Source organism: Talaromyces stipitatus, genomic scaffold (genome assembly GCF_000003125.1).
Source record: "Talaromyces stipitatus ATCC 10500 scf_1105507295487 genomic scaffold, whole genome shotgun sequence".
Taxonomy (NCBI): Eukaryota; Fungi; Ascomycota; class Eurotiomycetes; order Eurotiales; family Trichocomaceae; genus Talaromyces; species Talaromyces stipitatus.
The window spans coordinates 87,815-112,926 of NW_002990120.1; the positions used below are offsets into that span (position 1 = coordinate 87,815).

Consider the following 25,112-nt stretch of genomic DNA (forward strand, 5'->3'; position numbering starts at 1 on the left):
ATGAGAGTGAGGAGCGGAGGAACTGATTGTGTGCTTGAAATCCAATGTAACCTCCTCCTGCACGTCTGTCTACTAGTCTAGATCCATCTGAAAAGATTATAATATCAGAGCTAGGGATGGTGCGTTGAAAAGCTATAAAATCAGCCGCTGCCTGTTCCTTACTGCGTCCCATGGGAGCTCCTATTCAAGCTTGAGCATTCTCGCGCGTCTCGCGAGGGTGCCAGGGAGCGTGTTGGAGAGGGTTTATCTGCTCAGAGTTGGGGAGGGCCAGTATGCGGCGGGCAAATCGGCTGGTTTGTCGGCTATTACTGGCAATCTGTTCCGCGCGTCTTCGAAGTGGGTGGTAAGGATCCAGACGCCATAGGCGGACAGTTATGAGGAGGGCTATTCGATCTAGTTCAATTTCTGGTGGAGAGAATCCAGACTCCCAGTAAAGGACAGATATTGGGGTTGTACGGAAAACTGGAAGGACTGCTCTTGCGCCTGTTAGTACTACTTTAGTTAGTTTCTTAAGATATTCGCCAACTCGATTTGAAGTCTGGGTAGGCCCAGGGCGAGTACGTCCTGGCCACCAGGTTTCAGCACCATAGTATGCTTTATGGAGTACACAGGCTAATACAGCTTGCTGTAGTAAATAAGGTTTAACTCCTCGAGCAGTATTCCCTAGAGAGCGAAGGGCATTAGCCACAGTGAGGGCTTTAGATGCTATTTTACCGACATGCCATTTAAATGTGAGCTTTTTGTCATAGAGGATTCCTAGCTAACATAGATATAGGCGTTTAGTATTTTCTGAGACTGTAATAGATCCAGCTTTTACTGAAGGTGTACAGGTTGGGTCCTGGTCTGCTTTTCGTCGAGAGAAGTGAAGAAGCTCGTATTTATCTAGTGCGAAAGTAATGCCCTCTGCAGCACCCCAGTTAAGAGCTTCTTGAAGTGAGTCTGATAAGGCTTCGCAGTTAGTAGCAAGGGATGTCGAGATTGCCAGGTTAGCTGCGTCGTCGGCGTAGCTAAATTTGTTCCTTGAGTTTCCTAGACGGAATAGAGGCGCTATGTAGAGCATGAATAAAATGCCAGATACTGGGGATCCTTGTGGAAGGCCGCAGGCAATGTCTGTTGAGGGGCCAATCTCTCCATCAAGTCGGATCTGAACTGATCGCCCAGTAGCAAAGGAGGCGATCCAGAGGACGAGATTAGTAGGCCAGCCCTGCTCACGCAATCTGCGGATCAGTCTGCCAGGAAGCACGGCGTCAAATGCGCCTTTGACATCTAGGGTAAGGAGTGAGGCAGTCATGCCTTGATTTAGCGCTTGTTCAACGTCATGTGTTAGGCATGTGGTCAGATCGTTTGCAGATCTTAGTGGGAGAGCTCCAAACTATTGTCTCGCTAATACTTTGTAGTGTATAGAGATCCATGCCATATTCCGTGCCACTAGGCGCTCGAGTCCTTTGCCAAGAACTGATAGGAGAGCGATCGGTCTGTATGATCTGGGCGAGGACCAATCAGTCTTTTTTGGTTTCTAGATAATTGCTAAAATTGCATGTTGGAAGCATTTCAGGTAATATCTAATCTTTAGACACCCTTGGTATAGCATTTGTACCTTATCCTTAATTAAAAGCCATGCTACTTTGAGTATGCAGGTTGGGATTTCGTCTGCGCCAGGAGCTGTGTTTCCTGCCTGAAGTATTGACTCCTCCACTTGTGACATTGATATGTCTGGAAAGTAGAGGCTAGTGATAGGGACTGCTGGGGAGTCCAGAGGTATGTCTCCTGCCTCAGCCGAGTTTTGAAGAAGATTTCGGACTAGTACGTCTCGTTTCTCGTGTATAGTAACTGCTGGGAGGCTGCTAGGTCTCAGTGGATCCTTCAGTGAAGGGCTTCGGAAGGTGCCTATGGACTTATGCCATTTACTCATATCGAAGACGTCCTTCATTTGTGTTACTATAGAGAGCTTATCTCGCCAAAATTGTCGTTGAGACCATCTGGTTATCCTGCGGAAGTCTGTCTTTGAGCAGAGGCCTGAGCGGTAATTGTGTAATGCATTCTTGCAGTCTTTATTCCACCAAGGTTATTCTATGCCTTATGTTAGGGTCCTCTTAGCAGAGCCTCTATATGCTCCTTGAATTGCAGATGTCAGTTTTTCGGCGAAAGCATCAAGATCTTCTTCTGTCGCGGCTGAGCTCTCGGTGCCAGCGAGATTAGAGGCGAGGAGCGAAAGGAAGGAAGTGTGATCTAGTGTGTCAAATCTTAGTTTCTGAGCTGTTTCCTTGTATCTCTGATCCCATGGAACAGTGGTAATTAGTGGTTGATGATCAGAGGTTACATCTAAGTGGCTCGCTATACTAGCTTTGGCTCCTGCGAGTGCCAGAGGGCTTGAGGCGAAACTGAGGTCTAACATGTTACCCCTTTCATGTGTGGGACAGTCTATGTCGGAAATGAGTACTAGACCCTGGAGATCCAGCCAGTTGATAAACGGCTCTGCAAAAGTTGTAGGGCTGCGTTGTAGCGAGGGTTACCATCTGTTGTGTAGTAGGTTGAGATCGCCTGCAAGTATTGTTATTTGAGGGAAATACGCCTCTGGCAGAGTTATAAGAGCTTTTGCGGCTTCACCTGCTCTGATGCAGCCTGCTGGAGCATTATAGATATTAACTATTAAAGCGGACTTTCCTGTGGGCGAGAAAATCTGAAGGAAAAGGAGATCCGAGGCCTCTTCAGTGTCAGATGTGAAGGGGCGAAGCTGGGAAGTCCGAATGCCTTTCTTCTTTCAGACATAGGTGAGGACTCGTGGCCGACCACTTATTGCCCAACTGTCAGTTGGGGAGAAGCATTCATATGATAGGTGTTTTTTGGTAATTTGTCGGCTAAGATCTTTGAATGTATATAGTTCTTAGATTAGGATAATGTTAATATCGCTAGTGTATGCCAATGTGAGAGCTATTTCATGTGCATCTGGCGCGTGCCCTACATTTAACTGTAGGATTTTGAGAGGCGCCTTTTGAGTTGGATAGTGATAGATCATAGCTCCTGTTCGAGAAGAGAGGCGAACCGGTTTTGTGGTTGAGGGGTTGTAAAGCGGACTGCACGAGCCGTAATTGGAGGATCTTCAGTTGGGGCGCGAGGTGGGGGGGTTACTGAGCGGAAAGGAGAGATAATCTCATGGGTTGGAGGCTGAGTTGGCACCTCGTCTATTGCCATAGGTGTTTCTTGTGTGCCTATAAAGAGCTAAGGGCTACATCCTTCTTCAGTTTGAGCTTTTGCGAGGTTTGTGGCGCAGGATTTGCGGATCTCTGCTTGTTGAGCTTTAGTATGTTTAGTATTGCCTCTAGGGCGTAGGAGGCATTCTGAGAAATCAGCTGGATATGGTCCATGACAGTGTATGCATCTAGGAGGGCATTGATGAGGTTCCAGGGCTGTGCAGCGATTGGCATGGCCCTTTTCAGTATACTCTGAGGAGCCACATAGCCGGCATCGAGAGGGGCGGGCACAGGATCTTGCATTATGCCATTTCCAGCATCGTATACATTGAATAACTGTTGTTTTCTTAGGGAGGTGACGAGCATTAGTGATAGTACCAAAAAGATGTAGTTGGATAGGTAGTGGTGTTTTCATGCCTTCTGGGAAGTTCATAAACCAGCTTGAGGAGGGAGTATCAGGGTTGACAGCGCTTGAAGTGGTCTCGCTAATAGATGTGGGCTTAAGCCCTGTAGTTTCGCTTATTTCTGAGGACAGAAGTGTAGGATTGACGGGGATTAGAGAGTATTGGCCATTCAAGATTTGGCCAATTTTCCTTGGCACATTGGTAACTCGATATGAGACCCATTGGGAGCTGCGTTCTATCTGGCAGTTAACAAAGAATGCAGAGATAATCTCTTTCTGGGCCTCAAGGGCTAGGAGGGCTTCCGGAGATGAGGGACATAGTGCAAAGCCAGTCTTTGTGGTTTGAACTTCTTTTAGTGCTGCACTGTTTGAGTTTAGTTGAGACCTTAGGCTAGAGTAGATAGCGTAGGCTTCCATTTTTCTAGCTGCATGATCAGCTGGGAGACGTACGAAGAGCTGATTGTCAGGAAGGGGTTGTTTAATCAGAGGCATAGGCTTTTTAGCAGGGGCTTTAGAGTGAGTGGTGGGAGTTGATTTGGCTGGGGCATGTTGGGTAATAGTCGCATAAGTTGACTGTTCAAGACCTGAGGAGGGGCGTGAGAGAGGAGGTGAGGGGAGGAAGGAATTTGGGGTAAGGGAAGGGGAAGAGGATAGGGCAGGGGGAATGAAGGTCGTCGAGATACCATTAATGTAGGCGTTGAAATGTTGTTGGGCTATGAGGCGAGGTCATCGCTTAGAGTGGTGAGGGCTCTCAGTAGGTGAGGGGCAAGGCCGGCGGTTTGGCTGCGGTGTTTGTCGAGGAATGCAGCTATAGGGCTGAAGATCTTCTGTCCTTCAGAAGCTCTTGTCGTGGCTGCAAACGTGGATTCCAGGAGGGCTGTCTGTAGAGGGCCATCTGTACCAGAGCCTTTACGCGCCATGGTGTTGCCAGGCGCGTTGAGACGCGTCAACGGTCGCGCTCTTGGGAGCTAAGTAGTAGAGAGGGGTGAGGAATTTGAGCCTCTGACTGTTTGATATGAATAATTAAAAAGGAAGTCGCCTATCAACTCGAAATCGAGGGTTACTAGTCACTGACAGTTAAGCTTGGCATGGTTTTTGTGGGAGCAATCGAGATGCCTCACTCCGACGCACTGAGCCGCAGGGCGTCACGTGACCTCGTCTAGGATAGAGGGATGTAAGACCGCGTCGGGGCGTGAGTTAGATAGCTAAAATCACACACATTTTGAACCCGTACAGAATTGCAGTACCTGCTAACCATTCATGTACGTACGTACATTAACGTGTACACGTGCTTTATGCACCCACAATTCATGATAATATAAATATATAATTAGTTAATCCATATAAATATTACAGAAGAGTATCTAGAATTCCTTGCGCGGCCCAGTCCTTTGCGCATTCTGATGCTTCAAGCAGTCGTACACTAGTCTTTGTACGATCCCATGGAACACGACGACGAGAACCTGAAAAGACTCTCTCTGGCTTGTCACTCATTCCGGGTATTAAGAGAACTTCAATTGCAAGCTGTGAGAGCCATGGATATCTTCCATGCTGGATAGGCTGACTCCACTATTGAATGGCTGTTGTATTATTATCCAGCATAACTGGGTTTTCATTAATATAGTTATCAAACTCGTCCTGGCTAGCCGGACGAGTTTGCTTCAAAATCTGCATCCAACAAACTTTATGGAAAGCAGAGAGATTTTCCTCTGGCTAGAGAGCATGCTTGCCTACACTTTCAGACTCGTACAGCACAGCTGAAAATGATAGTTTGTCGCGAAATCTCTCACATAGCTTCCATACGATATAGAGTTTCTTTTCTCCTTTGGTGGTGATCCTCCCATTCCCATCCTTTAAAAAAGCTATCCAACATTGTGGATTGAGAATGCGCGCTGCTAGATAGTATGGAGAATCATCTAATCTCTAGACATAGGTTGCGCACTTTTCCTGAGCACATTGGAGTTGAGGAACCATAAACTTGTCTTTAGTCTTATCAGCTATCTTCTACAAGAAAGAATTAGTTAAAGGAACATGGTTAAAAGTATAGTAAGACTTACTAATGTAGTTTGTATTATGCTCTAAAGAATGTCAATTGATTCCAGAGCCCTTTCTAATGTTATGTGATCTCCCTAAAGATATAGTGTTGCTTCATAAAAAGATTAAAGGAAATCATGAATTGACCGAAGCTGTACCCATTCACTAATTGTAAGGATATCATCTTTCGAGATATCATCTTGATAATGCTCAACGTAAAGTTGAAGCCCAGCCTTAACTTTATCCTCTAGAGCGACACTTAACATAGTAAACCAGCTATTCCATCTCGTACAGTTGTCAAGAGGAATGATTTTACCAGCACGATCTTTGAACCATGCTGTACGGTTAGTGGACTTATGGATATACACAATATTGTTGTGGAGTTTTCCCATTAGTCCTATAATATCTTGAATATTTTTTCCTTTTTCATCAGATAATAGCTCCAAGTGTTGGTTTGTGGGAGCAATCGAGATGCCTCACTCCGACGCACTGAGCCGCAGGGCGTCACGTGACCTCGTCTAGGATAGAGGGATGTAAGACCGCGTCGGGGCGTGAGTTAGATAGCTACAATCACACACATTTTGAACCCATACAGAATTGCAGTACCTGCTAACCATTCATGTACGTACGTACATTAACGTGTACACGTGCTTTATGCACCCACACTGATCAGTCTTGGTTGCAATATCAAGACAGATTGGCAAGGTCCTAGGTTCTTTCTTGTAATCACTTGTGGTTATAAAGAACCTGGTTCCAGGCTTCGTTGACTGCATCACGAACTAAGTGGAAGAGGGAGATTCTGCAGCGTCACATCTCTGACAAACTGAATCTTTGCTACAAGACTTTCCCCCCTAAGAGATAATCTTAGGCAGTCTGTGTTAGGAATAGGTTGATCCTACGGCGTCAATATTCCATAATACCGCCCTATCGCGAGACCATGTCGTTGACACGTTCGAAAGTCAACACCAAACAATCAATCATCAAGATAACCGAGTCAACCCAATAAGGAAATCACCAAGATTAGTGAGAATAATGGCTTCCCAAACCCTTGATAATTCGAGACAACCACTGCTAAGCAATGACCCTGAAGTCTTTGGGTCTGCTACTAGCCATCGAAGCGAAGCCGAGTCAGAACCTACTAGAATTCCTGACGACGACTTTATGACAGAGACTGGATTTAATACTGTCACCGGGCATAAGAAGATCGATCCAACCTTGTGGGAAAAGGATGCTGGACCGGGGGACAGTGTAGAAGCGTTGGTCAACTACACAATAAAGGGCCATGTACGAGCTGCCGTTAGTCATCACTTTGACCATGAACTATTCGAATGGCTTCATGATTACTTCGAAGAATGGACTCTGGTCGATTCATAAGCTTGACAGGACCATGAGAAGCAAGCTGAAAGACTTCCTTCAGATACGTGGTGTTTATTTGGACCATAGAGGTAAGAAAAACATCTCAGAAGGATTAGTCGAATTGCTTCAGATGGATATTCCCCCAAGATGGCCAGATGACATGATCGCCGGCAAGAAATTTGACTCAAGATCAAGGATGGCCTTAGGTCAACAAGCTCAGTTAACACCAAGGAGTGACACCACCCCGCTAGCTAAGAGAATTGAGAATCATAATAGGGATCACCTCATTGGATTGCCTTATTCTGACAAGGAAAAGGAAGAGACAACACTCGGGAGAGATCCAGAGAGAAGAATCAACAATAACCCCCTACAGCTGGAGACTCATGTCCGAGATCTTGATAGTCATACACCCTTGACTGGTGCCAATGCAGTGCCGATAGGGACACCGGCCCCCAGTCCAATCAAGATATCTACCACACCACCTCCGCGTCCCTCTACGTCGTTGACATCTGCGAGGCAACTTGATGAGTACATGAGATTGCCGCCTACAGAGTATGAACAAGAGGATATTGACCCGTCGTTGGCCGCAAAGTTTTCCAAGGCATGGGACAAGGCAGAGAGTTATTCAGGAGAACGATATGATATCCTAGACGACAAAGTCCTTGCTTTCCTGAGAGTTTGTCGATTGATTGGAGTACAATTAACGCAATGTTGGATACTCTTTCCCGAGATGCTTTCTGGGCGTGTAAAAACCTACTATATGCACTATATTGGTCAAGATGCTTCATTTACAGATGCATACAAAGCTATAAAGGCGTACTTTGACATGGATTCCAATCATCGGGTGTACTACCAGGACTAGATGTCGACCACATTGAAAGACGTTCTCTGTAACAACCCCAGCAAAACGCTTGTAGAAGCAGTAGAAATCCTTATTGAGAAACTTCACTTGTGCCAACGTGCCCTAGGAAATGCGTACAAGGGCTAGGAACATCTAGTTGCTGCTGTCACTAGAGCCTGTCAAGATTCGCCTGAGATGAGCGACGCTCTTAGTGATCCTGCAACGAATTTTGAGACGTTGGTATCAAGACTCCGTGCCAGGGCCGCTGTGGTCCAAGGAAAGGAGTCAGCCAGTCAATATCTAACCCGAGTTAAAGCCAACTCAGCTCCCAATGGGATAGGAGAAGACAATCCGATGACGCTGTACACAGATAGAAAGTTCTTGGGCCGCACAAACCAGAATAATCGACAAACCCCACGTCAAGGATATCGACGCCAGGGACGTGATGATCGTAATTCCCGCCAACAAGGTGATAGGAAGTGTTGGATCTGCCACAGGTCCGATTACCGCTCGTTCAAACACTCCGACGAGGAGCGCCGTAGAGCGAGAGAGCAGTTTAATGATTATCGACGTGTAGATGGTAGACGCTCTGCTTCTGACCGCATATATCGCGCCTTTGTCATGGACTTTAAAAAGGGCTGTATAATTGAGTCAGATAGTGAGGAGGATGACGTTGAAGAAGAAGACGACATTGAGGACGACGCCACTACGTATTTCATGATCAACGAACTGCAAGATCGTTCCTTTATCCATTGGATAAGTGGATACCACGATGATATCGATCAGGAAGGATTCCACCACAAATTGGAGGTAAGAGAGCTTGATCAATCAGAGCGCAAGGATGGCCTCCTAGAACCTGCTTCTCAATTTGTACTTGAACACCATGAAGGCGAGATTTTCCAAGGAATTCTTCCAGATACTGGAGCAGCAAAGGTATCAACTGTTGGCCGACGTCAACTTGCTGCCTTGCAGAGAAGCTATCCAGAGATTACCGTCGATAGGACCCGTGCAGGAGAGCACTCAATTCGATTTGGCCAAGGTGAGAGTGTTCACTCTGAGGGTGCTGTTACCATAACAACCCCAATTGGTGATGTTGATTTTCATATTATGAACACGCCAACCCCATTCTTGCTTTGCTTAGACGATATGGATAAACATGGCGCTTACCTAGATAACATTGCGAACTGCATGGTAAAGGGAGACGTACGGGTCCCAATTATCAGAAAGCGAGGCCACCCATGGTTCTTCCTTGATAAGAAGCAGGCGCCAGTAACATTTCTCACAGAGATTGAGATGAGACGACTTCACCGTCGGTTTGGCCATCCTGCGGTTGACCGCTTGCACAAGCTTTTAAAACGAGCAGGCCATGACGATGTGGATTACAACAATCTTGCAGAAATTGAGAAGTTTTGCCATCACTGCCAAATGAACCGGCAGGCACCACGACGCTTTAAATTCACATTGAATGACGATCGTGAGTTTAACTATGAGATTGTCGTCGATGTTATGTATTTAGATGGCAAGCCGGTGCTTCATGTTGTCGATTGGGCGACGTCCTTCCAGGCCGCACGATTTTTGAAGTCTTTATCTGCGAAAGATACATGGGAAGCGCTCCGGGCAGTGTGGATTGACACCTATCTTGGCCCTCCTGATGTCATCTCACACGACGCAGGAACCAATTTTGCCGCATTAGAATTCAAAACTGAGGCTAAGATGATAGGAATCCAATGTCACCAAGTGCCAGTGGAAGCACACAATGCAATCGGGAAAGTTGAGCGTTACCATGCACCACTGCGTAGAGCATACAACATTATATTGGCAGAACTAGGCGCCAGCGTCGATAAGGACATGATCCTCCAGATGGCCATCAAAGCCGTCAATGATACCGTGGGACCAGATGGGATAGTTCCAACCGTACTCGTTTTTGGCGCTTACCCGCGCATAACGACTGACTCGCCCCCATCCGCGTTAACTGCTCGACGTGCTGAGGCAATGAGAAAGGCGATGGCCGAATTGAGACGTGCCATGGCAGAGCGATGAGTCAATGACGTACTTAACACCAGGAACGGCCTAATTATCACGGAAACGCTCAATCTCGCATCAGGGAGCGAAGTCAAAGTATGGCGCGAAGGAGATGGTTGGTCAGGACCGTACAAAGTTATATCAGTCAATGGCCATGACGTGACTGTAGATCTTGGAAATAGTGCTGTTGCATTCAGGGCGACGTCTGTACAGCAGTATTTACGTGATAGCAAGGATGAGAGTGATCGCCTGATTAGATTGCCTCTCTCTCCCCCCCAAGAGGATCTCAATCGCCAGGACGGTCGGTCCCAAGTCGACTTCGACAGACTCTGAGGACTAGAGCAAGGGTAAGACTGCAAGACCATCCTGCAAATCCGAATCACCATGTTGAGACTGGGGGAGTCCACGCACCGCAGACCCCCGAGATGCCTGCGTTGCCACGCCACCGAGGACGACCGCGTGGTTCCAAAAATAAGCCAAAAGCGTACGCCAAAGTGTTCATATCCAAAAAGGAGAGGGACGACCTTGAACTTGCCGTCAAGCTGCAGCGTGAAGACAAGATCGCCACCAACGGCGCGCCGTTCGAATTATCAGGAAAAACAGAGATCGACAGCTTGATAGCAAATGGGACCTTCAAGATTCTTCACCGTGCCGATATGGACCTGCGTGGCATCAGAATTTTCAATTCCCGCCTTGTCAACGAGATAAAGGGCAAGAACGAGATTCCCTATGAGAAATCTCGACTTGTTATACAAGGATATAACGACGCTGGGAAGAATAAGATCTTGACCCAGGCACCCACGATCCAGCGTGCAAGCCAACGCTTATTAGTGTCGCTTATCCCTACACTCATTGAGATGGGAATGGTCGTTGAGATCTGGGATATCACGCAAGCATACACACAGGCAAAGACCAAGCTCGAGCGTCTGATTATCGTCAATCTTCCCATTGAAATGCAGGATAAGTATCCACCAGATTCACTCCTATTAGTTGAAGGCCCGCTATATGGGATCCCTGAGGCAGGTGTTCATTGGTTTGGAACATACCAGGCGCACCATCTTAACAAATTGAACATGGAAACCTCGACGTACGACCCATGCCTTCTTATCTCAAAGCTAGGAGACGACGAATTTGGACTTGTGGGAATGCAAACGGACGACACACTTCTTATCTATACAGAAAAGTTCTCCAGAGGTGAACAAGCCGTGTTGCAAGAGGCAAGCTTTAAAGCGAAGCCAAAAACACGACTCTCGGAGACCAAGCCTCTAGAATTCAATGATGCAAGAATTACCCTGCAGAATGGCATTGTCAATTTACAACAGAAAGGGCAAGCAGCGAGGATCCAACCAGTGGGTATAGAAGAACGCGCACAGAAGTATATCGAACAACGCGCACGGGGAGCCTATCTGGCTTCGATCTGCCAACCTGAAGCTGCGTATGACTTAGCCGTGGCCACTCAGCTGCAAGAGAAGGATCGCTCCGATTCTGATTATGAGGCGTTGAATAAACGTCTCATATAGTAGGCCCAGAATCCAGAGAGAGGGCTCCGTTATGTGCCTCTCAACCTCGCCAAAGCCAGGATTATGGTTTTTACTGATGGATCCTTTGCCAATAACCGGGATTTGACTTCCCAAATCAGATTCCTGATTACCATGGTCAACGAAGACTTCTCGCAGTAAGGCCGCTTCGTCGCCACTGGCAACATCTTGCATTGGCAATCAGCAAAGTGTAAACGCGTTACACGGAGTGTACTAGCCTCTGAGGTCTATGGCCTTACAGCTGGATTTGATCATGCGTTCACTATTGCCAGTACCGCTAAAATGATCACCAGTCGTCTGGACCTACCGGCAATGCCTGTAATTATTTGTACGGATTCATTTTCGCTTTATGAATGCCTCGGTAAGCTTGGGACCACCAAAGAGAAACGCCTCATGATCGATATCATGGCACTTCGTCAATCTTATGAGAAGCACGAGATCCACGAGATCCGTTGGATCCATGGAGACGATAACCCAGCCGACGCTTTTACAAAGTCAAGCCCTAACAAGGCCCTACGGGACCTTGTTGACAGCAATAAGCTGACAGTTCGTGTTGAAGGCTTCGTTGAGAGAACCGGGAGCGATTAGGAGGCGATTCGGGGCCAAGTGGGGGACGAGATCGAAGTGGAGACGTGTTTTCGGACACGCCAGCTACCTCAATAGATCTTTTGTTTGATCCCTTCGTTATGTTTTTGTATGGTTTTTCATGGGTTTTTGGATCTCGATCGCAATCCAATTTGTAAAAGAGATCCAGTGTTGGTTTGTGGGAGCAATCGAGATGCCTCACTCCGACGCACTGAGCCGCAGGGCGTCACGTGACCTCGTCTAGGATAGAGGGATGTAAGACCGCGTCGGGGCGTGAGTTAGATAGCTACAATCACACACATTTTGAACCCATACAGAATTGCAGTACCTGCTAACCATTCATGTACGTACGTACATTAACGTGTACACGTGCTTTATGCACCCACACCAAGCCTATTTTCTTATTTTTCTTCTTCCTCCTGTCTTTCGACTTTGCTAGTAGTAGTATTAATTATAAGGCTTCTTCTTCAGCCTCTTCTCCTTCCTGTTCCTCATCTTCTTTATCGTATAACTCCATAAGCTTCTCATCCTTTTTTGAACTGAACAGAAAGGCTTAAACAATGAGATTGATGACATGTCCTTGACAGCAAATTCTTTGATGCGTTGCGGTCCACGTAATCTTATGCTTGAGGCTAAGCCATTGGCCTATCATACGACAGAGAACGTCATTTGATCCGGCGTTATCTCTAATGAGGGCTCCAATCTTCGTTTCAATTCCATACTCAATAACAACCGGACAGAGCGCCTCCCACTGATCTGCTCCACTCTGACTATGTACTGTACGAAGGGCAATCAGAGGGTTCTGATATTTATCCTGGATACCGACGAAGCTGGCACATATTGCGAGAAGAAGGGAATGATTCAGAGAGGTCCAAATATCAATAGCAAGATGGATGTTCGTCTTTGCCGATTGAAGTACTTTTCGCACAGTATCCTGGCTTTAGACAAAGTGTTCAGTAATCCATTCTGTTATTGTTAAGTGATGAATAAGAACAACCAAAGGCGATTCTTGATTCAGTGCTTTTATGAAAGCATGGAATTCCAGCCATTCCACGCAGGAGAATGGAAGACGTCATATAATAATAAGATTTAAAAGTGTTTATTTCACAACATCTTGCTGTACTGTCCGCCTTAGAATTTTACCCTCAAGACCCTGAACTTCTGCCTTTGTTAAAAGCTTTCCATATAGGTCATGAACCAAAATTTCCCCGAGATTTCTTGCCATCGTACGCATACTATTCTCTTGTGGGCTCTATTAAATCCCATGGTGTCTCCAGAGATGATGTTGCAGCCCTTAGATTGATGCATAGTGTCCCTTTTCATCTTATGGAGGGCAATATTTATAGAAATATTTTTTTCTGGCTTAGATCTTTTCCTCTCTTGTTGCGGCACGACAATGCTTGTGGATTGAAGAGGATAGTCTTGTTAGATAAACCGGATATCCAGCAAGACAGGATGGATGGATGGATGTTTTATTACGCCCGGAGGTGCTAACCTAAAGGGCACTAGTGCGCTAATTACATAGTCATTTCCCACAGATCCGGCATGAACTCGCGATAGCCCATAAGTTGTTTTCTTAACATGTATGTGCTTGGTGTTTGGCTTCTTTGGTTGGTTTGTTAGGGGCTCCCTTGTTAAAGGTGTTGGCTAGTAGATGATCTTAAAGGTTATCTTCTCCAAGTGTGCAGTGTCCTATCTTCGGCGGCTGCAGCGAGATCTACCCTGGAAGGGAGGAAGAGTTAGGGAGGGAAAGGGGTGGGAGGTAGGGGAATAGCTTCACTTTTCACTGTGTTGATTGAGGTTCGGATTCAGGTTCAGGTTCCAATCTTCCTGTAGCAATTGTGAACTTGATTGCTACATGGACGGCCTTCATATCTGGTTGCCATCAATCTGGGTCTGAACGTGATTTACCGCCCAGGAAGAAGAATAGATTTCCTTGTCTTGATTCTGTGCACTAATTCATGTCTTCTCTCATCGCTGTCCATTGCGTGCAGCAGAATAAGAAGTGCTCTATTGTCTTGCTTGCTTGGCCACAGGCACAGAGATTCGACTCTGCTACATCTATCCGATTAAGATAGCTGTTGAGCCTTGTCATTCCGGTCCGAAGTTGGGCTAGGATCTTTGCCTCTTTCCGATTCAGTCTATCATATAAGCTTCTTGTGTGTTTTCCTGGAAGAGCTATATCTACCATTCTGGAGTATCTTCCAACGTATTCTAGGAGAGTCCATTCATGTTGCCTTTCCGCAAGAGCAAGCCTGATAGCTGTTGATTTTACTTGATATAGCTGTTTTTCTAGTAGCAATTTAATTCTTATTGCTTTCTATGCCTCTGCTTTTGCTTGCCGTTTCACAGTCATGTCTAAGCATATTGGAATCCAAATTGTGACCACCGCATTTCCTTGTTGCTGTAGGTTTTGAACCTGTTTATATATCCACTGGATCGATTTTTGGCCTGATTGTTGATGGGGTTGGCTAATTGCAGACAGTGCCAATCTATTGCTACTGAGGATGAATATGCATCTCTGATATGTCTGCCGTGGGATACGTTCTAGGGAGGTTGCAATTGCTTCCAGCTCCGCTGTGTAGGGATTTTGCTCTGTTCTTTTGCCCAAGAGGATCGAGTGACTGGATATACTATTCCCACTTGCCCAGGTATCTCTTATGCAGCCTCCTATGCCCACCTTATCCAATTTAATAGATGTGCTTGTCGCAATTAGAATGCCTACTGCTTTGTTGGTATTGCTAATGGCTTTATCCTCGTCTATTTCACAAATTGATGGTATCCAGTTGGTCCAAGGTGATACTGTAAATGCTTGGATAGTCTCTATCCATTCACTGATCATAGTCGCTAGCGGTTGAGTGATCCTCTGTAGTGGAGACCGGAACCTCTGGGTGGCGATAGTTCTCACTCTGGTTAGCAGATTAGATTTCGGTAGAGTCTAAATATTAATCCAAAGTTTTGTAGCTTTCTCTGTATGTCAAATGTAAAATGGTTGAATGTCTGCTTCTGCCTCTGCCACTGCAGTTATAACTATCTGGAAGGATCCTGTAACTGCAATAGCTCCATGTTTTTGTATTCTATTTAGATACTATGTCCCTTTTATTCCACAGGCATGCATCCAGACATTTGAGGCATAATCTGCCACTGGTGCCATAGTTGCCTTGAATAATTGCCTCGCAGTCCATGGAAATACCATTTTTAGTCTTCTTAGCGCTATGGCTGCTGCTAGTCCTCTTATAGTAGCATTGGCAATGTGATCCTCAAAGCATAACTGAGAGTCCATCACTACTCCTAGGATCTTCGTGCTTTCCTTTGGTTTGACCATTTTGTCTTTGATCCTGAATGGTAAAGTGCTTGAACGACTTGCAGTACAGGTGAAATGTACTATAGCAGTTTTATCACCTTCAAATGTAGCTCCGCTGCGCCTTTCCCAATCTAAGACTCTATCAATCACTGCTTGAATACCTGCATAGTTTTCTTCAGCAGATGGGCCTATTACCTAGGCCGTATAGTCATCTATAAACGCGATTGAACCTCCAGAAGCGTTAATCCTATGTTGTACTAAGTCCGCGTTGAAGAATAGAAATAGTATAGGTGAAAGTGGTGATCCCTATGGTAAGCCTGCTTGTAGTAGTTCCCTTTGTTCACTTATTTGTCCATTGACTGTGATAGTTGCAGTTCGTCCTGAGCAGAAGGCATCAATCCATTGGACCATCTTGTCAGGTATCCCTCTTGCCTTGAGTCTCTGGAGTAATCTCTCTTTGAAGACTCCATTGTATGCTCCTGCAACATCAAAGCTGACCAAGCTAAGGACCTTCCTATTTCTCCACGCCTTGTAGATTTCTTCTTGAAGTAGCAGAATTGCTTGTTCTGCAGAACGCCTTTTTCTTGCTCCAAAGTGGTTGGTGGGCAGTAGGCTAAATGTTTCCGCAGCATATGATATTCTCTCCGCAATGACCACTTCTAGTATCTTGCCTAGCGTGGAAAGTAATGATATAGGTCTCCATGATTTGGCTAGTGAGTAGTTGTCTTTTGCCGGCTTCTTCAGTGGTATGATCTTTGCATTTCTCCATTGAGACGGAAGATCACCATCTTGTAGTGATATTTAAAAGATAAGAAATACTCTTTCTTTAACCACTAGCCATAACTGCCTCCACATCATAGCTAGGAGTCCATCTTCCCCAGGTGCTTTCCATGGCTTAGCTTCAAAGACTTTCCTCTCAATCTCCTCCATGGTTAGATTAGGCATGTGTATTGGCTCCCTTTATGGTTGAGTTCCTTCATCTTCAATCCTCTCTGGTAGTGATGGGAAGAATGTAGCGAGCAGCTCTTCAGCCTGTTCTATTTTGTCTTTAGTAGTAGATCCATCTGACTTTACTAATGATGGTATTTTGTTACTGAATGGGTTACCGTTAGGCTTGAGATACTTGGTTGCTTGCCATATATTAATATCGTCCGCAAGGAAGTCTTCCCAGTGAGCTTTCTTCTGTTTCCGGATTGTGTCATGATACTCCTTTGCCGCTTCTCGTGCTTGTTGTTCGAGCTCTGGGACTGTACATCCTGCTCTACGCCGCGATCTAGCCTGATTTCTCTAGTAGGTGTAAGTGCAGCGAAGCTGCGTCAGATCTGTCGTCCACCATCGCTTAGTATATGGTAAGGGCTTTACTTTCGGTGTAAGTTTTAAGACTGCTTCTAAGACTGCTATCATAAGACAATCCATCTGCAGCTGGACCGAGCCCTCTAAAGGAACTGCTTGCAAGCTAGCAGTGACTCTAGCTCTGATTTCTGCCCAAGGCGCGTTCTTTAAGAGCAGTCTTTCATTGGCAGGTCAATCTGGAACTGATATATCAAACTCTGTCTTAATCGCTTGATAGTCTGATCTGTGGTTTATATAGTGTATGCCATATCTTATCATCTCTTCTGCTAATTCTGTTGATGCTAATATCAAGTCAATTGTTGTTTCTATATCTCCTGATTGCCATGTTTTTGTGCCTCTAGGTAAGAGGCTGTGGAGAGAGTGTTCACCCATATAGTTGATCAGAGCATCGGCCTCCCCCTGTCTCGCAGGAGATATATGATCTCCGCCCCAGAGTTAATCATGCTGGTTGAAGTCTCCCATTATTAGGACATCTGTCCGTATTCCTCCTCTTCCCTGGAAGTCTGCCACTAAGCTGTGTAGCCACCTAATTGTGGATATCAGTGCCTCCTCACTATTTCCCTCCACATAAACTAAGACCACTAGCACCTTCCGGTCTGGGAGACGCAGAATTGCAGCTATTAGATCTAATGATTCCACTGGGGTCTGTTCAGCTTCGATATCGCTCTGGACCCACAGCATGCTCCGAATTGGCCATCTTCCATCATGTCTTTCTGTAGGTATCATCTTTGTCTAGTAACTATGTCCCATCGGGCTTGTCACCACGGCATTCTTGATTGTCTATGCGTATGGTTTAGATATTGCCACCACCCTATAATCTCTAATCTTGTCATCGTTCATTAAGCTCTGTTGTATTATGTCCCTTTTGCCCACATTGAGTTGTAGTACGCGGAGTGATTTATGCATGAGATTGCATAAGGCGTACACGGCAGTTTTTACTAAATGACTCATGAGGTCCTCCACAAGGAACACACTTTAAGACTATAGCCTGGCAAGTACTGTGGTGATGTCCCTTATTTGCACATTTAGCACAGGTCTGAGCCTTCTTACAGGAGAAGGCCTTGTGTCCTATCTCTTGACAGTTGTAGCATTGAGCTGGTCCTGCTGATGGTTCAAAGAGTCGAGTGTATGCTGATTCTCCAGCAATGTTAAAATATTGATCTCTCAATAGCCGTTTAGCATCACTTCCTTTTGTGACATATACCACCATAGATCCATACGCTTTGTGGGAGTCCTTCTTACTGAGCCAGGAGATCTTAGCAATGTTGACATTATTCTCTTTTCCCAAGGCCTCGGCTGCTCCTGGTAGGATGTTCCCATCTGCATCCAGGACTACTGTCCGGTTAGTATTGTCAATTTTGACCGGGTACAGCTAGTCACGTAGGATTCTCATTCCGGGTAGCTCGATCTTTTAGGCCGCTTCTTTCACCTGTTGACGCCAGAGACAATAGGAGTTGGGCGGCTCGCGGTCGCCTGTGGCAAAGCCTTAACAAGTCCGGTTGATACCAATACCATCTTCCACCTTGCCTTCTCGCTTCGGTGGTGATTTTACCCATTCCTATTGGCAGAACCCCAGGCCAAAAGATCTGCTGCTATCAACATCTCTGGAGTTTGCACCTTAAGCCAGCCGCAAAGGCAATTGCATTATGGGCGATACCGCGCTAGGATATCTATCCCAGGGACCTGAGTACGAGTCAGGCACAATGCACTCCTTCTCTAAGCCGACCGACATGCGCATCCGTCCTCTCGAGCCACTATAAGATCTCCGTAGGCCTCCTAGAAAGAATATATCGGCGATACCACATTGCCAATCTAATAGATATAAATGCCGGCGATACCACACAGTAGCGGTCCAAGTACGAGTTGAAAACACAGATACCAATAAAATATCAGTATAGGTGCCGGCGATACCACGCTGCTGTGGCCCAAGTACGGGTTGGAAGCAAAGATACCAGTTAGATAGCCATGGCCTAGGTACGAGCTAGGAACACATTCTTCCTAGTTACCCTCTGGTCATCCTCATAGTGCTACGGCCCGCTACTTTATTACTATAATAAAGTAGTTTCCCGTTACTATTAGAAGTCTCCCTCTAGCAGCCGACCATGTCTTGCAGAAGTCAATACTTGTAATACCCGCCTGGCATAATACTTGTATAGTTGACTCCTACTAACCTAGCTCAGTTCCCACCCTATGCCTTTATACTTAGAAAGCGGTGCGCTGTGTCTGTCCAGAATGATAAGTAGTTCGGTCTCAGTGTAGGCCTTGCCCTTAACACATCTGGTAACCACTTTTCTGTCAGCCTTAACAACTTCCATTACTTTCTAAGAGCACTTAGGCTTCGTTCCAGCCCTCGTTAAGATAGCTTCATTGGTAATTCCATAACGTTGGGGGTTCTATCTCAATCTCAGAGCTGGCTGAACTCGAGGGTGCCCTGTCACTCTCCTAGAACAGGTTCGTGTCGGGTGGTTTTCCTATCCAATATCCCTCTTGCGATCAATTTGGCTTTCGGAAAGCCCCTAGGCATCTTTCTAAACAGTAGTAATCGAAAGAATCTCGCATTACCTCAGCCGATCTTTCAATAGACTGCTCCACCGAGGTGGAGAGGTTTAATATGGTGTCTACTAAATAGATCCATATGGCTGGGTTTATTCGACGCGTCGGAATCCAACGCGTCGAGTAACCCGAGAATACGCGTAGTTAAGTAATGTGGGAGCCCCCTATCTGCACCGCGCAGCGGGAGAGCGCGCATAAATAAGAGTGCGAAGAAATAAGAGTCCCAGCAAGACAGTGTGTCGGTATAGCAATATTGCCTATCTCGGCGCGGGAATGGGATATAGTTTATCCGTGCGCTATAGCGTACGGAGGATAACTACATCTCACCACCCGCATCCCCCTAGTTCTTAGGATTAGTCGCCATATTAGGAATTCAGTATTACTGGCTCAGTCAGCTTGTTGGATTAGCTGTCCTTCTTAGATCTTGCGATCTAACGAAGGTAAACCCAACACTAGGCTCCACGGATTCGATCGAGGATAATCTGTATGGCATGATCCATGGATATTCCTTTACGGCCATCTAGGTGGCTTGAAGGAAGCAATCCTTCACTTTCCATGGCATAGCTGATGTGGCGTGCAATAATTGCTTTGAGAAACTTGCCAAGCGTGTTAAGCAAGGCTACAGGTCTATATGCCTTGGGTATGTGATAGTCCCTGTTGCCATCTTTACACAGTACGATGGTAATTAAGTGCTAGAAGTGAGTGGGATTGTAGCCAGTTCTCACGCAGGCATTAAAGATCTCATATAGAGTGTCAATGATCACTAGGATGCCAATGATTTTATGCCAGAAGCTGTTTGGAATGCCATCCTCACCTAGTACTTTATCTGGTGGTATTGAACAAATAACATGCTCAATCTTATGACATAGGATCTCTGGGAATTCAATTGTGACGGATATTGGCTGTCTGTGATGTCTGATAGATTAGCATTTAGAATAACTGGGAAGAACGCTTCTCTAAGAAGCTGCGTTTTTGCTTCCACTGTTTCCGCCATATGGCTATCGAGGTCTTGTAGGGTTGAGGTAATTCCTGATTTATACACTCCATTACGCGAGTGTGCCCATTTTGCTAATTTCCAGAGGCCTAAGGGGCCTTGCTCTATCGCCTGCTATACGCGACGTCAATAGTCTAGTCGTCAGGATTTCTTGACCAGGCATTTCTTCTTGTTGCGGGCTTGTAGGTAAGCCCTCCAGATCCACGGATTGTGGGTGTTTGAGAGTTGACATCGTAGCTGGCGGCAGGTTTGTACAGCCTCTTTACATTTACGTGTAAAATCCGGATTACTCCACGCACTTAGACGAGCCCATAGAACTGATTGATCAACCGCTTTGCGAATAGCCGCTGTAAAGGCCACTGTTGCAAGTTTAATATGAGATTTTAATGCATTTACAAGCCTTGGTACAATAAGTTGGCTAAGCAATTCCTGTAGCACTTTGATATCTATAGCCGCCCAGTTGCGGCGCCGTGGTGGTTCATGAGTTGGTATATCAATGTCAATCTGCGTCCTAGTTAACTGTTGGATTGGTCGGTTTATTCCAGGCCAATCCTGAAGAGTGTTTTACTAGGATCAAAGAAAAGAAGTGACTAGCAAGATTGTATGTATTGAGTTCTCTGTCCGTCTTTCAAGTCTTTAAAGCCGGGTCCTTTATAGACACCTTTGGCGGGGTGATTTGTGAGCTATCAGGAGGGGTAAATATTGGGCGGAAATCTAGGTGCCCAGATATATGCCTAAAGGTGCCTTTTAGACCTGTAAGATTGAACAGTCGATCTTTCTGCCTCGTTTGAAAGCCGGATTATCTGACATTAACCAGTGGTCAGAGTCATATTGGATCTCATCCGCACGCTCGTGTAACACAAGACAATAAAATAAGTGTTTGAATAGCGATCTTACGAATCACTATACGGCGCTGTAGCACGCCGTCGATTCGTACGCGAACTGGTCGGGATTACTATTCTCCGTGCGCTAGAGCGACCAACACCATATAATGTATCTAGGCACCCCGGCCCCCCCTAGTTTCGGGGGTCAGTCTTTCATTGATTGATTGATTGATTGATTGATTGATTCATACACGCATCTAAGCCTAGTGGCCGGCGGCGCCTTCTAATTGGGCAGCGGGCGTACTACCGTATAAAAGCATAAATCAACGTCAACGTGCCAAGACGCTTCCGGCTTGACGCTGACTTAGTCAACTCCACGCGAAAGTCTCGACACGTATCCGTATCCAGATCCGAAGACCACCAACAACAGATAACGAGCGAACAGAACGCCGAACCAACAAAGGAAATGTGTATATATACAAAATGAGTGAAGGATCTCGGTGCGGGGTGACGTGATATTTATGTTTTGGTGCCCGGTTCTATTTCCAAACGTGTCAAGTGGCTGATCCGTCCAAGCCGAATCAACATGGTTACTCTTCATCAGGGTAGTGTCGCACTCACTGTGAGCGCGTGGTTGTTAAGGGGGTTACGTGATGGAACTGCGTCAATAGACCAGTCCGCATCATAAATTCAATACTCTGCCGAACCCACTGAGGTTCGCTAAGGAGCTTCCGATAATCTGTTTCGCGTGCTTCTTTCCAGAGAGTCTCCATACGCAGGTTTATATGGGTAGGACACCGTATGAGGACGTGGGCCGTATCCTGATCCCCAAGGCCACATTCGCATTGAGGTGAGTCTTCAATCCGTACACTCGCTAGGAAGCTGCGTAGCGCTGATTTACCTGTTTGTAGTTGGATTAACACTGAACTCCAAGCCCGTCGTAATCCCTCGTGCAGCTGCAACACCATCTTCGTTGGTGCTTTGATTATCCGATAGAGATGCCGTCCATGGTTGGCATGCTCCCACTGTTCCTTCCACCTCTTTGCAAAGCCTGCATGTAGCCTCTGGCGACACACTGCCATAAGGATAGTTGACTGATTTGGAATATACGATATTCGTGCGGCGTGTGGTGTAGTCTGATTGGGTGCGCTGATCCTGGCTATGTGGGCGTTCTCCTGTGTACGCCGTGTCGCCTCGACTGCAGCCAACTTTGCCAGCTGGTCTGCTTTCTCGTTGCCTGGGACCCCTTCGTGGCCTGGCACCCACTGTAGTCGTACACGCCATCGAGATCGGTTGTCGCGTAGGAGGCCCAGGTGTCGTACGATCCGTCGAAGGATATACTGCCCAGAGGACCGCCCTGGCTGGCACGTGGCGCGTATTGCGGCTTGATTATCTGTGTAGATTGTGGCTTCGTGTGGGTTGTCGTCGCATGGCTGGCTTCGGAGTAGGATTTCCAATGCCGCATCGATTCCCTCCAGTTCCCCTGCATAAACAGTATGTGTGTCAGATGAGCCTACTGGCTTATAAGCCTGTCCTATTGATGAGTAGACCGCTGCCCCAATCCCATTGTCAAAGCCGCTCCCATCGGTAAAGAACTGTATTGTTGTATCTGTTCCTGAGATTGCTTCAATAGCCTTGATAGCCTCCTCACGGGTATCGTCAATCCTTGCTTCTGGTGGCTCCCACCACGGTGGCACTACAAAGGGGTAGATTGTCTCGATGCGTTGGCTAGTATCACTCCCCAGTTGCGGTCGATGGCTGTTTCCAATCGATAAAGTGGCGACGTGTATGGGTCGTTACAGTGGGCTTGGCCACGTATTTGGTAAAGCGTAGATCGAAGTGGTGAGGTCATGATCCGCAGGCAGGCCTCCTCAGCCAGCTTTGCGAGCGTGAGCTCTGCAGGTGGTACATGGAGACAGACCTCTAGGGCCTGTCGTGACGTACGTTTGAACGCGCCGGATATCTGGTGAAGAGCCTGATCCTGGATCGATCGGATGGCTTGCTCTGCAGCTCGCTGCGCACCGGTGAACCCTCTTCCACCTCGTATATACCACGTGGAGCACGTGTACATGATCTGTGGTTAGAGGACAGCTGTGTATATCTTCCTTAGATGAACCAGGGGCGTTCCCCATGTCGATCCTGCGATTGAGCTTAATCCCGCTACCAGTTTTGCAGCCTTCTTTCTCATCTCCTGTACGTGCACTTCCCCAGTGAGGTGGGTATCCAGATAAACTCCTAGATATTTGATTGAGTCCGTAGGCTTAATTTCTACTCCCTTGATTATGAGAGGTACATCCAGCCTACCACTCGGCTTAGGCACCATTTGGTGCTTCCGCCAAAAGTGGGTAAGTTGATATTTGGCAGGCGCAAATTTAGAGGCATGTGTCCTCTCCCAGCGCTCTGCAACCTGGTGTACTTTGGTGAGTGTGTGGCAGTTGGCTGCGGCGGAGGTCCCATATGTCATGATGAAGATGTCGTCAATATATCCAAGTACAATCACGTCCGGGCACTCGGCGAGTATCTGCTCAATAAGATCTGCATTAAAGAATAGGAATAGGATTGGTGACAATGGGGAGCCCTGCGGAATGCCTGTATTGACTAGAAATTCCCCCATATTGCCCTCTAGGAGTGTGATTGACGTGCGGCGATTGCTTAGAAAGCTCTCAATCCAGCCAATCAGGTCATCTGGCACCTGGCGCTTTCGTAGGTCGTGTATCAGCCTTATATGATTGACGTTGTCAAAAGCCCCTGCCGCGTCAAGTGCAAGCCCTGAGGCTACTCGTGAGCCCTCTCTCCACGCACTATGGGTCTCTTCTAGTAAGAGATGGATTGCTAGTTCGCATGAGCGGCCGCGACGTCCTCCAATATGTTGCTTTGGTAAAAGATTATATTGCTCCACTAGATAGCTGAGATGTCTGGCTAACACTGATTCTAGTGCTTTGCCAATCGTGCTCAGTAACGCTATTGGGCGGTACGCCTTTGGATCAGAGTAATCAGGCTTTCCAGGCTTGCGAAGGATGACTGTTGTCGACTTTCGGAAATGGTCAGGGCAGTATTGTTGACGTAGACATGCATTAAAGAGATTAACGAGATAGGCCTCGATAGTAGGGAGCAGCCTTTGTAGGACCAGATTGGGGATTCCATCTGGCCCTGGTGCTTTGTCGGGCTTCACGTTGGTTACTGCCGTTCGGACTTCGTCTAACGTGATTGGTGGCATCGTATACAGTTTGGGATATCTATATTGTGGCCCAATATCTGACAGATCTGCCTCCGGGGGCTCTGGGTGGAGGACCTCTCGGAATAGGGCTGCTTTCTCCTTTGGGGCTGTGTAACTCGTGTTATTGTAGTGTAACGTTGGGGTAAACGTGGCACGTGGTTTGCCCCTATTGCGGACCCAACGGGCAATTCTCCAGAATCCATCTATTGACTCTGTTGCCTGCTCAATTCGTTGGCGATGTAGATCTCGTGCGAGCTCATTGGTGCGCCGTTTCATCTCTTTCCTAGCCTCTGCGTAGTCCTCCCATGCCTGATCTGTATTTATACGACGTGCGTGTCGTCTACACCTAGATACGTGGTGTTTAAGCTTCGCCATCTCTGGGGTGTAGCCCGCTCGTGAGTAGATGCTGATCTGTTTTGTAGGTGTCGCTTGCTCAGCTGCCTGATTGATTGCCTCAACTAGATAGCGGATTGCCTCATTGATTGCCTCATTGTCATTGAGCTCCCTTGGGTGCCAATTGTATATGTCCATCAGTTTAAGGAAGAGGTCCCAATCTGTTGCATTCCACTGCTTGCGAACCAATGGAGGAACACGTATAGCTGTAAGGTCAAATTGAGTGGAGATTAGGACATGATCTGCTCCGTACTACCACTCTGGCTTGGTGTCGCAGCTCACTACCCGGTTGGCTAGATTGTGCGATGCCCACACCAGATCAATTGTAGATTTGGCGTTAACCCTCTCGTACGTGATCGTGCCTGGTGGCAAGAGCTGCTCGAGCCCATGCTCATCCATAAGATTAATCAATTTGGTGGCCTCCTCGTCACGTGTCGGTACCGCGGGCCCGCCCACAGCGGGTGATGTCGTTGAAGTCCCCAATACAATATGCTGCGCCCTAGT

The 25,112-nt window shown here is 46.8% G+C and overlaps 12 protein-coding genes across 12 annotated transcripts in view, besides 13 other annotated features; 3 read left to right on the plus strand and 9 right to left on the minus strand.

The window, feature by feature from the left end:
• Nucleotides 1-2,911: part of a mobile genetic element that runs on past the window's edge.
• Nucleotides 185-1,291, minus strand: TSTA_052320 (reverse transcriptase, putative; the record flags this gene model as incomplete). Its single annotated transcript, XM_002486775.1, has 2 exons — nt 185-760; nt 818-1,291. 2 exons carry the CDS (start codon nt 1,289-1,291, stop codon nt 185-187), a joined length of 1,050 nt encoding a protein of 349 aa, XP_002486820.1.
• Nucleotides 1,374-1,912, minus strand: TSTA_052330 (uncharacterized protein; the record flags this gene model as incomplete). The annotated part of the gene is made up of 2 exons (XM_002486776.1): nt 1,374-1,484; nt 1,598-1,912. Coding segments are annotated over 2 exons (426 nt in total), but the record flags the coding sequence as incomplete, so codon positions are not given.
• Nucleotides 2,078-2,751, minus strand: TSTA_052340 (uncharacterized protein; the record flags this gene model as incomplete). Its single annotated transcript, XM_002486777.1, has 2 exons — nt 2,078-2,492; nt 2,514-2,751. Coding segments are annotated over 2 exons (653 nt in total), but the record flags the coding sequence as incomplete, so codon positions are not given.
• Nucleotides 2,912-3,209: 298 nt separating the features above from the next.
• TSTA_052350 (uncharacterized protein) lies at nt 3,210-4,011 on the minus strand (the record flags this gene model as incomplete). The annotated part of the gene is made up of 2 exons (XM_002486778.1): nt 3,210-3,487; nt 3,552-4,011. 2 exons carry the CDS (start codon nt 4,009-4,011, stop codon nt 3,210-3,212), a joined length of 738 nt encoding a protein of 245 aa, XP_002486823.1.
• A 169-nt stretch (nt 4,012-4,180) lies between these two features.
• Nucleotides 4,181-4,256: a sequence feature (G-rich).
• A 51-nt stretch (nt 4,257-4,307) lies between these two features.
• Nucleotides 4,308-5,088, minus strand: TSTA_052360 (uncharacterized protein; the record flags this gene model as incomplete). Its single annotated transcript, XM_002486779.1, has 2 exons — nt 4,308-4,554; nt 4,949-5,088. 2 exons carry the CDS (start codon nt 5,086-5,088, stop codon nt 4,308-4,310), a joined length of 387 nt encoding a protein of 128 aa, XP_002486824.1.
• Nucleotides 4,978-5,676: a mobile genetic element.
• A 50-nt stretch (nt 5,677-5,726) lies between these two features.
• Nucleotides 5,727-6,041: a mobile genetic element.
• Nucleotides 6,042-6,660: 619 nt separating this feature from the next.
• On the plus strand, nt 6,661-7,846 carry TSTA_052370 (uncharacterized protein; the record flags this gene model as incomplete). The annotated part of the gene is made up of 2 exons (XM_002486780.1): nt 6,661-6,884; nt 6,907-7,846. 2 exons carry the CDS (start codon nt 6,661-6,663, stop codon nt 7,844-7,846), a joined length of 1,164 nt encoding a protein of 387 aa, XP_002486825.1.
• On the plus strand, nt 7,847-9,865 carry TSTA_052380 (uncharacterized protein; the record flags this gene model as incomplete). Its single annotated transcript, XM_002486781.1, has 2 exons — nt 7,847-7,959; nt 7,999-9,865. 2 exons carry the CDS (start codon nt 7,847-7,849, stop codon nt 9,863-9,865), a joined length of 1,980 nt encoding a protein of 659 aa, XP_002486826.1.
• Nucleotides 8,054-8,518: a mobile genetic element.
• Nucleotides 8,846-9,610: a mobile genetic element.
• Nucleotides 9,866-10,272: 407 nt separating the features above from the next.
• On the plus strand, nt 10,273-12,080 carry TSTA_052390 (uncharacterized protein; the record flags this gene model as incomplete). The annotated part of the gene is made up of 2 exons (XM_002486782.1): nt 10,273-11,366; nt 11,658-12,080. The coding sequence occupies 2 exons, from the start codon at nt 10,273-10,275 to the stop codon at nt 11,971-11,973; spliced, it is 1,410 nt and encodes a 469-aa protein (XP_002486827.1). The 3' UTR covers nt 11,974-12,080.
• A 349-nt stretch (nt 12,081-12,429) lies between these two features.
• Nucleotides 12,430-12,471: a sequence feature (CT-rich).
• A 55-nt stretch (nt 12,472-12,526) lies between these two features.
• Nucleotides 12,527-13,087: a mobile genetic element.
• Nucleotides 13,088-13,930: 843 nt separating this feature from the next.
• Nucleotides 13,931-17,332: a mobile genetic element.
• TSTA_052400 (reverse transcriptase, putative) lies at nt 15,581-16,204 on the minus strand (the record flags this gene model as incomplete). Its single annotated transcript, XM_002486783.1, has 2 exons — nt 15,581-16,027; nt 16,094-16,204. The coding sequence occupies 2 exons, from the start codon at nt 16,202-16,204 to the stop codon at nt 15,581-15,583; spliced, it is 558 nt and encodes a 185-aa protein (XP_002486828.1).
• A 2,300-nt stretch (nt 17,333-19,632) lies between the features above and the next one.
• TSTA_052410 (uncharacterized protein) lies at nt 19,633-20,693 on the minus strand (the record flags this gene model as incomplete). The annotated part of the gene is made up of 4 exons (XM_002486784.2): nt 19,633-19,872; nt 19,906-20,082; nt 20,121-20,288; nt 20,331-20,693. Coding segments are annotated over 4 exons (948 nt in total), but the record flags the coding sequence as incomplete, so codon positions are not given.
• Nucleotides 19,636-20,076: a mobile genetic element.
• Nucleotides 20,694-21,213: 520 nt separating the features above from the next.
• Nucleotides 21,214-21,244: a microsatellite.
• Nucleotides 21,245-21,615: 371 nt separating this feature from the next.
• TSTA_052420 (uncharacterized protein) lies at nt 21,616-23,069 on the minus strand (the record flags this gene model as incomplete). Its single annotated transcript, XM_002486785.1, has 2 exons — nt 21,616-22,713; nt 22,737-23,069. 2 exons carry the CDS (start codon nt 23,067-23,069, stop codon nt 21,616-21,618), a joined length of 1,431 nt encoding a protein of 476 aa, XP_002486830.1.
• Nucleotides 21,688-22,650: a mobile genetic element.
• Nucleotides 22,827-25,019: a mobile genetic element.
• The window catches only part of TSTA_052430 (reverse transcriptase, putative), a gene marked incomplete at both ends in the record, with an annotated part of 4,324 nt that continues 2,290 nt past the window's right edge, over nt 23,079-25,112 (minus strand). Inside the window, 2 exons of the mRNA XM_002486786.1 lie at nt 23,079-24,860; nt 24,891-25,112. The exon at nt 24,891-25,112 is cut by the window's right edge and continues 3 nt beyond it. Of these exons, the coding sequence (XP_002486831.1) occupies nt 23,079-24,860; nt 24,891-25,112 (2,004 nt within the window). The remainder of the gene's footprint in view (nt 24,861-24,890) is intronic.